The sequence below is a fragment of the Ursus maritimus genome, unplaced genomic scaffold (genome assembly GCF_017311325.1).
Source record: "Ursus maritimus isolate PB19 unplaced genomic scaffold, ASM1731132v1 scaffold_35, whole genome shotgun sequence".
NCBI lineage: Eukaryota > Metazoa > Chordata > Mammalia > Carnivora > Ursidae > Ursus > Ursus maritimus.
The window spans coordinates 8,446,632-8,458,165 of NW_024426119.1; the positions used below are offsets into that span (position 1 = coordinate 8,446,632).

Here is an 11,534-nt window from a genome sequence, read left to right on the forward strand (position 1 = left end):
TATAACTACTTTTCATTTTTGTTGTTGGTTGTTTACTTAGCTTAACAAGGGCTATGGCTTGGGAGTCGTTGATGGACAGAGGTAGCAGTCATTCGCTTCTTAATATAGGCATGGCGTTTGGGCCTTGGGCGTTGCTGACCGCAGCTGGGTAGTACTCTCTCTTAGGAATCCAGTTGCGTCCATAAATTTATGTAGGAGCAGAGAAGCCTCCTGGTGGAAAAAGGAGGTTGGGACCCTGACCCCTTCCCATTGGGCATTCAAATTATTGACATGTCTATGATGAACTGAAGAGACCTCAAGAGACCCACTGAGGTCAGATGGCAGGGAAGGACATTGGGAATCCCAGGGAGGAAATGCCCATAGAGATGAAAGAAGGCTGGACCGGTGTCTGGGACTCAGTATTAGGGCATAGCTTATTGGAATCTAAGGCACAGGGATAATGCTGAAACTTTTTGCTCACTTTGCTACCATGGGTCTATCTGGGACGGAACTGATTCCCTGGGGGGGGGGGGGGGGCGTCGAGAGAGCCTGATTACCAAGTGATAGTTGATAACCTGGTAACTTTTCTGGGGGATTCTCCTCATTAATCCTGACCAGACAGGCGCATTCCTTCGTCTGAGCAAATCAGCAGAGATACTTCTGAAGAGAAGTCTAGAGTCAGCAGAAAAGTGATAGGGGAACCCCCTCATGGACAAGGACAACAGCCTGGGCATCCTCTGAGTTGCCTGGAGAGAAATCTTAGGGAAATAACTGAGATCTCTGCCAACTTGGCAAAGAGGAGAGAGGACTCATTGTAGTTTGGATAGAAATGGCATGTTTTCTAGGCTTTGAGGTAATACAGCACCAAAAATTGGTGGGTATGAGCACACTTAGATGATGTGATGATAATTGTAGCCATTTTTTAAAATCTTTTTTTTCTAATGGCCAAGGAAAACGATTACTATTTGCTGATAGGTAGAAAAGTTTTACAAAATGAGCTCAATAATGCCTGTATATATAAATAAAACTGATTTCTAGGTATCTATGTGCCTAGAAAAAAGAACTGAAAGGAAATCTATTAGGGGTTCAAGAAGTTATTGCTGGATGATGAGATTATTGGGAATGTTTATTTTCTTTATTAAACTTTAAAATTTTCTAGTATCAATCCTGAACATATCTCACATGTTCTTGACAGGAAACCCATTTTTAAAAAAAGTAGGATTACTATATGTTAAATAAATAGATAAAGTAATTGTGTGTTAAATAACTTACATGTTAAGTAAATGAAGAGACAAGGGAAGGAAAACTACTGGATTTTAAGCTTACTATGTGCTGTCATCATACCGGATATTTACATATGTTGATTGCAAAAAGCTTGCAGGTGTATTCTCTAGGGCCTATTTTCTGAGAGCAGCAGGAAGCATTGAGCAAGGACAAGGTCAGGGATGAATTTTTCCTCAAGTGCTCAGAGGCCCTCTCCTCCTCCCACCTGGTCTACTGCCCACCATCTGGATCCTCCTCTTTCCCCCAGCTGGAAAGGGGACAAGGGGACAAGGCAGGGAGCGAAGCCGCGGTTCACTGAAAACTTGGCTGGAGCACAAAGTAGAGCCCAGGACAGCAGGGTCTTGCCACTGCCGGATACGGAAACTAACTCAGGGCATGTAAAGGGCTGTCAAGTACAGAAAAGGATTAGATGGATGTCCTGTTACATCTGGTGGTGGAAATGGGCCTTTGTGGGTGGGTAGATTTGACCTCAGTGTAAGAAAGAACTTGGTCACATGGGAGGTATGAAATTCCCATTGCTGGAATTATGCAGGGGTGCCTGCCTGGGAGGCACAGAAGAGATTCCCCTACTTTGCAGGAGATGGTTCTAGAATCTAGAGGATCTGCTTCAGCTCTGAGATTCTGTGACTCCCTATCCAGCCATGCCCTTGATCCAGGGGAAGGTTCGCTAACCCCTTTAGCTGCTTGAAACATCTGTAGGAGAGGCCTTCTGAGGGTCAGGTCAACCTATGTCACCTAACATGTAAGCAACTCCCGAGATGGGAATTTAACTGGGCGGGGAGGAGAGGGTGGGACGGGGCCAGCTTGGCCTGGTGGGGGAGCTATTAGGAGACGGGGGTCTTTGGGCCCCATAAGTTAGATTCTGTAGGTGGCTGTCTGCCCTGCCTTTCTTAGACCCAGCCCTGGCACTCGCCTCCCAGGGCAACTCTGACAGACATCTGGAACCTTTGTCCCGCATGGCCCTCACCTGCCCGCTGACGCACCCACGTAAGTGGCAGGTACTTATGGGGACCTGCAGCACAGAGATGGAAGATACCAAAAAACAAAACAAAACAAAAAACCAACCAAACCAAACCAAAAACCAGCAACCACCACAAACCAAAGAGGCCTCTGACACAACACAACAACAACATTTCACAGACTAGCTGGAGACTAACACCCACACAGGCAAATGTAGAGGAAAGAATAAGAGTTTTGGAGTCAGAGAGGCCTGGATTCATATCTTGCCTGTGACACTTACTAGCTGGGTAGCAGTAGGTGATTACTTTCTCTCTCTGAGACTCATTTTCTTAACCTGTAAGATGGGGTTAATAGTATCTATTTCACAGGATTACTGTAAAGACACACACACACACACACACACACACACACACACACGCATACAGGATAAGCACGCAGTCTGGCATATAATAAACCTTAATATATTGTAGCTATTGCTATTTTTAATATTTATGCTATGAGACAAATAAGTTGGGAAGAACTAATTAAAGGCAAAGAACCTAAAAGTCAGTTTGAGCAAGAGAAGTCAAGGAAAGCTTTGTCCATTGAGGACAATGACCTTTGGGTACCTATCAGTGCCAGACGCTGTGCTGTACTGGGTGTCAAGTCAGATGTGGCGCTGGCTCTTACGGAGCCGTGAAGTACCGTTGCTAGGCAATGAGGAAGTAAGTGGAAAGCAATTTATAACAATAAATTCTGATAAGTCCGACCAAGGAAAAGCACAGGGTGCTGTTAAAGACCCTAGCAGAGGGTACCCGATTTCACCTGGGGGAGGAGTCACGGATGAGCTCTTGGAGGAAGCAGCCTTTAAGCTAAACTTAAAGGAAGATCAGAGTTAGCCCCGCATGGGCTGCAGGCACAGCATGTACAAGGTGCCGAGAGGTGGTAAGAGCTGGTGCATCCAGGAGCAGAACGTGTGTGGCTGGAGCATTGTAAGTAGGGAGTGACGAAGGGAGAAATGCCTGGGAAGGTGGGCAGTTGGCTGAATCCCATGAGGCCTTGAAGCCTTGGTAAGGATTTGGTATTTTATCGTAAGGGACTGGATGCCATTGACGGATGTTAAGCAGAGAAGTGGTGTGAACACAGTCACTGGCTACCAGGTGGGGAATGGAGGGGACAAGATTGCAGGTGGGAAGATGAGTTGCAGTGGGTCGATGGGAAATGGTAAATTGGGCCAGGGTGAGGGGCAGAGATGGAGAGAAGTGGTGGGATTCTAGAGAGACTTTGGGACAGGCCCTACACAGGAGGAAAATGGGTTAGATATGAAGGGCGGGGAAGGGACGTGCAGTGGGCTTCAGTCACCTAGGGGGAAAGGTGTAACCATCGGGGTGTAACCATCGGGGTGGTCCTGAAGGGAAGTCCACCAAGTTGCAAAGTGGAGGGCCAGTGGGGAGAGACTGGGGAACTGAGCCTTGAGCTGGGCCTGCAAGGAAAAGCAGCAGGAGGACGAAGGGCTCTCCAGGAGGGAAGCAGCAGAATCCACAAGAGGTGGGAAGGAACTTGCGTCACGCCAGGTGGGAGGCACTGAGTGAGCGAGCCCTACTGGGCCACAGGGTGTGTGACCCAAGTTGGGAAGCCGCGAGGGTGGGGCCTGATTTCGCCAGGCCTCTGGAGCCAGCCAGAGGTACCAGCCTCGATGTCGGAGATAATGGGAGCCATGTGGGCTCTTGCCAGCAGCCAGCCAGCCAGCCAGCGGCCCATCTCTCAACGTTCCAGGTCTGTGCCAGACAAGACACGAATAAGTGGCACAGAGGTTGTGCTTTTTACCGACAACGTGCTCCAAGAACAGTATGGGGCATTTATAGAGCAAGGCTCTGGGCTCCCAGGGCAGCACCTCCTTCTTGGTGTCTTCCAGCCTCACGGGCTCTTCTTTCTCAGTCTCCTCCTATGGCTCTTCTGCCTCCATCCAGAAGGCAGGGAGCAGGAGTGCACAGACGTATGCCTCTTCCGTCTCTTCACTCCTTCCTTCACCTCATCCAGCTCTCTGGCTTTAAAAACCATCTATACTCTGCTCTATGTATTGAAACAGATAATCTCCCTACCCTCGCTCCCGAGTCCCCGACTTGTAATTTCAACGGCCCATCTGACATCTCTACTTGGGTATATATCCGGCATCGCAAATATAAAACATCCAAGACAGACACCTCCAGTCCCCTCCACCCTGGACCCCTTTCTACCTTGGTGCTCCCCAGCCGAGTGCGGGTACGCCCCCTCCACTTATTAAGGCAAAACCTAGGAGGCGTCACTGATTTCTCACCCCACATCCAAGTGACAGAAAGTCCTGTAAGTCCTACTTCCAGAAAAATCCAGAATCTGTCCACTTCTACTGTCCACTGTGACCACCCCAATCAAGCACCTGCTGTGTCCTCCTGGACCACAGCAGACGTCTCCTCACTTGTCTCACTGTTTCCCCTCTTGTCTGCCCAGCAGCCCATTCTCCACAGACTGGCCAAAGTGATCTGTGTGAAACACAAATCAGATAAAGCCGCCCCCCCAACGAAAACCCCCGGCAGCCCCCCACTGCTTCAGAACAACATGAAAGCTGCCTCCGGAGCACGGGGCCAGCATAAGACTCTGAACTCGTCTTCTACCACTGACTTCTTCCTCTCATTCCCTGCTCTCTTCTCCCCAGACACACTGGTTTTCTCTGTTTCCAGAACAGATCAACCTTGTACCCACCTCAGGACCTTTGCACTTAGAATGTGCTCTCTCTTTGGAACATTTCCCCATCAGTCTTCTCATGGTTCAGGTCTAGGTTCAAGTGTTACCATCCTCTTGATGGCCCCTCCCTGCTGCTGGTCCCTCATGATCACATATTTTGCTCTGTTATCTGTGACACAGAATTAGTTATCTATTTGCTTATTGTCTGTCTCCCCCATTAGAATGTAAGTTTGAAGAGAGCTGGATCTTGCCTGACCTGCTCAGTGCTCTATCTCCCACTCCTAGAACAACGCTAGGAACACAGTGGGAGCTCAATAAATATTTGTTCAACGAATGAATAAACACTTTGGATGTGGTTCCTGGTCTTGAGATGAGAAATACGTAACGAGCTACAGGAAGAGTTAGCTAGAAAACAGAGTTAGGCTCTGAAAACTGATTTACAGCTAATCTGATAACCTGATTTTTGCTGAAACACTGCTGGATGACAATACCCAGTGCTGCTGGCTCCTAAGGGGGCTCCAGAAAGACAAAGACGTAATCCACATGGTGGTCCTGGAGGGAAACCCTTCCAGGACCAAAGCGGAGGGCAGATGGGGAGCTGTTTGAACATTGGTGGGTCCTTGTGGTTCCTCTAAATTTGTCGTGTAAGTAATCAAGGACTTCTCTGTCCCCAAATGCACACGCATCCTCCCCAATCATACAAGCCCCGCCCCATACATACACTCCCTAACATTAAACCCCCTCCTGCAGAGCTGTGTTTCTTATCTTGTTCAGATATTTCAGAAGGCCTTAAGGAATGACCAACTGACCAGTGTCTGAGAAATTCCACAGAAGTTTGCAAAAATAAAGCACCTAGAAAAACTCTAGCATTTCTCCATAAATCTTAATAAATGACAGTACAGGCACACAGCCATTGAAGTGACAATTGTGAAATTTAAGTATCAACCTAGAAAATATTTATGACTATAATTTTAGGTTTTTCCCTGGACATAGGTCTGGTATAAATATTATAAGCACCACTATATCAACATTATCCAAGAAGAAAAAAGACTAAAATGGACAGTTACTGTATTAAGGGATTGTGATGGATTTTTCCTTTATATTTCCAAACATTTTTTGAAATGATTATATATATATGTGTATATATATATGTATATATATATGTGTGTGTGTATATATACATATATATATGTATATATATATATATATATATATATGAAAATATTAAGGTTAAATACAATGTCTTTGTGTGGCTGCCTCTTTCCCGACCACGTGGCCTCATTCCTGAGCTGTCGGGCGTAGGGATGACAAGGGCAGAAGGGAAGAATTATAAAGTCACTAATGGTCAACATTGCTCCAACTTCATACGCTCCAAGCGTCTGCTAAGCACACTACTTATCCCTCATAATTTTTTCCCCTTAGGTGAAGAAACTCGAGTCTGAAGAGGTTAGGGAGGTGGTCTAAGGTCACAGGCAAAGGATAGAGAAAGGTATCAAACCCTAGTCTGACTCCACAGCCCATGCTCTGCACCACACCAAGGAGGACAACACTCTTACAAATTCTAAACCATCATGTTTGAATGGCAGGCCGCCTCTAAGTGTGAGTGAGGAGGTTTCTGATACCAGGGGAAGCAGGGGCAGGCCCTGACCTCTCTGTCAGGGCAAGAGCTGAGCATATCTCCACCTACTGAAGCATGTTAGGAGCTGGAGTCGTCTATTGTACCACAGGGACTTCTGGAAAGGAGGTGGAGTCAGGGAAAGGGGAAGAAACCTGCCCACTGAGGACTGGGGGATTACAGGAGGGTGGGACAGGTGTGGGGCAGGGAGGTTCAGGGAAGCACTGGGGTGGGACCCTGGACCACTCTTCACTTGCGACTCTGACAGGAGTCACTGGCAGGAGTCCTACTGATTCTCTGGGGCAGTCAGCCTGGTCAAGAGGTAGGGTGGTGTCCTTGGGAGGACTGTCCCCCCCAGTAGCCCTCAGTTGCCTTGTGTGGTGGATGCTGATTGACCGCTGCAGCTGTGAAGTGGGGCCTACCTGAGCCAGGCAAGGGGACCCTATGGTCAAGGCCCAGGATGGACCCACCAACCCTGGGGCCAGACAGAGGGTGAGGCAGAGACAGAGGAGGCCAAGGGATCATGGACAGTGCTCCCTATGAACGAGGCCTAGGCCCACAGAAGGAAGAGGCTTTCCCCTGCAGAGGTCAGCCTGGCGCCACTGCCGAGACCATAGCTGCCAGAGGGACACAAGAACATTGCCTCCTCTCCAACTGCTGGGTGCCTCCAAGAAGCTCACACGCACCCAGAGTAGGAGCTGGTGGGCAGATCTGGACCGACTGATAACTACCTGAAGACACTGTTGAAATTCTGTAGCCCCTAAATTACCAACGGCATTTATTCTCTTCACGGACCAATAGGTGGGGTTCCTGGGGAAGGCCGATGCAGCACATTCCCCCCAACATTTACGACCCCGCCCCGCCTCTACCATGCACGGTTTGAGCGTCTGCTCTGTGCCACACACCCTGCGACACCCGTGTCCACTCTCCTCCGTATCGTAGTAATAGAAATGTCTTCCAGCTCAGGCCTCCCGTGGACTAGCTGGGGGACCTGAACCCCTGAGCCTCTCCACAAACAGGAACGCTAACCCCTTGGCAGCAGAGTGTCAGGCACTTAGAATGCACTCGGTAACAGGTGTCACCGGGTCAAGGAGGCAGGCAAGGACAGGTGAGGGGGGTGAGGGCGAAGGGATTCCTCCGGGAAAGAAAGGAATGAACAAAACAACCTCTTTACAGAGCTGCAGGTGATCTTGCTCAGGGCCAGCAAAGTGGGGGTACAATTCTCAGGGTAGGAGCCCCTTCCCCAGGAATGCAGACATACCTCAGAGCCCCAAGGGGCCATGGGAAGCAGAGGTGGGAGATTAGGAGGTTCTGGGTCCCGTGGCAGCTCGAACTCACTGACATTTCTTTCTGACCTGCTGTCTTCTTCAGCCTCTTGCAGGCTCTGGGGGATGAACACGTCAGTTCCCAGGCCAGGACAGCCTTCCGAGCTCTGGAGAGTCATTCTGGCCACGTCCCCCTCTCTGGGGCTCAGGACAGGCTGCGTGGAGCTGGGGCTGGTCCTTCACAGTGAGGCGTCTGGACATCCTCGGGAAATTTCAAGGGAGTTTTGCAAAAATGTGGAACAATGCCATTGGATTCCTCGGGAAGACAAATAAACCTGATGGATTATTAAGGAGGTGAAAGATGCCAGGGCTTAGCTAAAGAGTCCCGCTTCTCTGTGAGTATTTCAAACAATCTGGACCTATTTTGGGGAAGAGCACGTTCGTGTGCCGTGTGAAAAGTGAGCAGGGGGCTAGGATTACGCTCACCCAGGACGGCGTTCGGGCAAGGGAGGCCTGCCTTTCTGAGCTGGGTCCAGGCTCACGGATAGCTCCTCACGGCTCAGCAGCTATTTTTAACGTCCTGAAATCAGTATGTCAGTGGGGAGGGCAGGAGGAGGCAGGGCTGGAGGGGAGGTGGCGGAGGCTGTCCAGGCCCCCGAGGGAGGCGAAGCCGCTCTCTGGCTCTGAGCTGACAGCCCCACGTCTCTCCATTGAGCCTGAAAATAAATACCTGACCTGGGGTTCAGGGCTGACGGAGGGGGCCACGGTCCAGAAGAGAACTTAATAATTCACCGTGTCTCTCGTTTGAGCTCGCTCTTTGGTTTAATGCATGCTGTGCCTGGCAGCTGAGAGAGAATGCATCATAGCTCCGTGGTGAAAACGGAAACACTCAACTAAAAACAAAACCCAAGCGCTCGGTGTGTCCTGTTGACAAGGGTTTTCAAGTGTCCGTTCAAATGTGCGTCTTTCGTCTCTCTGTGCGTCGGCTCTGAGTGATCCGGCATCCTCTCTAGTATGGACACCCCGTGAGCTCCCCCGTTTCCAGGCTCTTTTTCTGAGGCCGTGGTTTTCCAGGGGAGACTGTCTCTGGCCTACCAGCCGCCGCATGTGCGCCCCGCGGCGGCCAGTCCCGCTGCCCGGAGTCACGCGCCGCCATGTTTCTGCGGGCGCTGAAGACCACCGCGCCTGCGCTCGCCTCCCCACCTGCGCTCGCCTCCCCACCTGCGCTCGCCTCCCCACCTGCGCTCACCTCCCCACCCCCAGACGGGCCCTTGGCAGAAGGAGTATTTTAAGCTGAAGGCGACTGCGAAGAAGCAGATACAAGAAAAGCTCTCTGCCCTCCCCTGTTTGCTTAAAAGCAGGACAAACATTTAGAAAGGTGTCCCTCCTCCCCTGCCCGCCAGGAAGAAGTTCATCAGCGGAGACAACACCTGACCCTCATCAGCCCAGAGAAGCACCAGAGGAGTTCGCGTGAACAAACTTTACTAACTAGCCCTTCCCTTCCATTCCTTCCCCCACGTGTCTTTCTTCCCACAATTTGCCACCCTAGAAATTCAAGGTCCTTTTCCTGTGTCTTGTCTCTTCTCTAGAACCGTCTTGCTCAGGGCACCTGGGTGGCTCAGTGGGTTAAGCGTCTGCGTAAGGCTCAGGTCACGATTCCAGGGTCCTGGGATCGAGTCCTGCATTGGGCTCCCTGCCCAGGTGGGAGTCTGCTTCTCCCTCTCCCTCTGCCCCCCTCTCTCTGCCTTTCTCCCTGTTCATGCTCATACTCTTGCTCGCTCTCTCTCTCAAATGAATAAATAAAAAATCTTTTAAAAAATGTATTGCTCCCAGGGGCGCCTGGGTGGCGTAGTCGTTAAGCGTCTGCCTTCGGCTCAGGGCGTGATCCCCGCGTTCTGGTATCAAGCCCCACATCAGGTTCCTTGGCTAGGAGCCTGCTTCTTCCTCTCCCACTCCCCCTGCTTGTGTTCCCTCTCTCGCTGGCTGTCCTGGGGGGGCCCCCCGCGCTCCCCCCCCCCCCCCCCCCCCGTGCTCCCTGACCACACATATGTTAATGCACTTCTGTAGGTGTTTCTCGGTCATCTGTCTTCTGTCATTCTAATTCACAGGACACCACCCTGGGCAGAGAACCTGAGATGGGTAGAGGAAGAGATTTTTTGTCTCCTACCTGCTACTTGGAAAACATAGCCTGAATGACAGCAGTAATAATGATAAAAGCGAGCACACACGTGGGTCCCTTTACAAAGGAGGCAGTTGGGAAGTGACCTGCAGAGCCGCTGGATCTCGGACCAGCATGGCATGCAGCAATTTCCTAAGTGGGGCCATTTGTGAGGGGCCTCAGTTTTGGAAAACTTTAGTAGAAGCCAGGGCCAGCAAATGATCGGGGAAAATGCATTTATTCATGGAGTAAGTGTGCAGATGCCAAATATGATAATATTTTACTTTTCATTTTGCCACAAGAGAGAGGAAGCTCAAGGTTGGAAGAAAAAAAGTTCTGTGGGTGGAGATATCAGGTCTACAAGGGCATTTAAAGCCAAGATTCCTCAACGTCCAAGAGAAAGCCATCCATGTGACCCAAAAGAACTTCTGATCATAGGTGAACTTTCAGAACGCCGGGGGAAACCTGGGTCAGATTAGGTACTGGCAGGTGATAGCTGAAGATGAGTGAATTAAATACCTAACTGTACCTACATGTTCTCATTTTCTTTCTTTCTATTTCTTCTTCCTTTTTTTTTTTTTTTTTTTAGGGAGGGAAGGGCAGCGGGAAGGAGAGAGAATCTTAAGCAGGCCACACGCCCAGTGTGGAACCCAATGTGGGGCTCGATCCCACGACCCTGAGATCATGACCCGAGCCAAAGTCAAGAGTCAGATGCTTAACTGACAGAGTCACCCAGGTGCCCCTTGTTCTCATTTTCTTAATCTTACCCAATAGAATTTATACATTTAAAAGATAAATACAAATATTAGAATGGGATAAATTAAAGCTTTTTCCGGTCAATATTTTTCAGGCTTAGGGCAAAAGGAGGGCCCAGACACAGCCACTCAGAGCCCTCTGCCCAGCCCGGAGCATCCTGGAGGGTACCTGGAAGGGGCTGCTATGGCTCATGGAGCAACGACACCCCACCATGAGAGCAGAACCCAGAACGGGCGCTGGTTCTAAGCAACTGACCCGTCAGATACTGGGGTCAAGGCTGACTGGGGCTAGTTGGTGGTGGCAGAGCTGAGGGCCCAGCGTGGGAGAAGCCGTGGCTCACTGAAAGGTGAAGAGAGAGAGCAGTCTCATCAGAGGCCTGGATGTGAGGCTGCAGAGAGGGGACCCGGGGCTCTTCCCCTGCCTCCCTTCTTCCTGCCCTCAAAGACCCTCTCCTTGCTTGGTGAAGCTCCCCTTCCATAGTCCCAACTTCAGGGCTGCTCCAAGGCAGGAGCATGGTGACAGGAGAGACGGGGTGAGGGAGCAGAAGGCAAGCTGAGGACGGACGAAGCACAGGCTGACACCCCCCCACCTCACCCCCCCACCCAGACTGGGACATGCGTGGCGTTCCTCAGGCACTCCTGGCTGCCCTAAGACTAAAGGGGGGGGGTGACAAACAGTTAATGGATAGAGTCCTGCAGAACGTGAGTGTACCAATGACTTAGTGATTTACAAGAAAAAAGCATTCTTATCAATAGCCTAACATACAGAGGCCCATAACTCAATTTCCTGGAGCCCTAACATCACCCTCCCCTCCATG

At 50.4% G+C, this 11,534-nt stretch overlaps 1 protein-coding gene across 1 annotated transcript in view; it reads right to left on the bottom strand.

Annotated features, from left to right (window-relative positions):
• PLA2G4E (phospholipase A2 group IVE) overlaps positions 1 to 7,982 on the bottom strand; it is a 58,846-nt gene extending 50,864 nt beyond the window's left edge. Inside the window, exon 1 of the mRNA XM_008702220.2 lies at positions 7,800 to 7,982. Coding sequence (XP_008700442.2) covers positions 7,800 to 7,982 — 183 coding nt within the window. The remainder of the gene's footprint in view (positions 1 to 7,799) is intronic.
• Between the last annotated feature and the right edge of the window lie 3,552 nt (positions 7,983 to 11,534).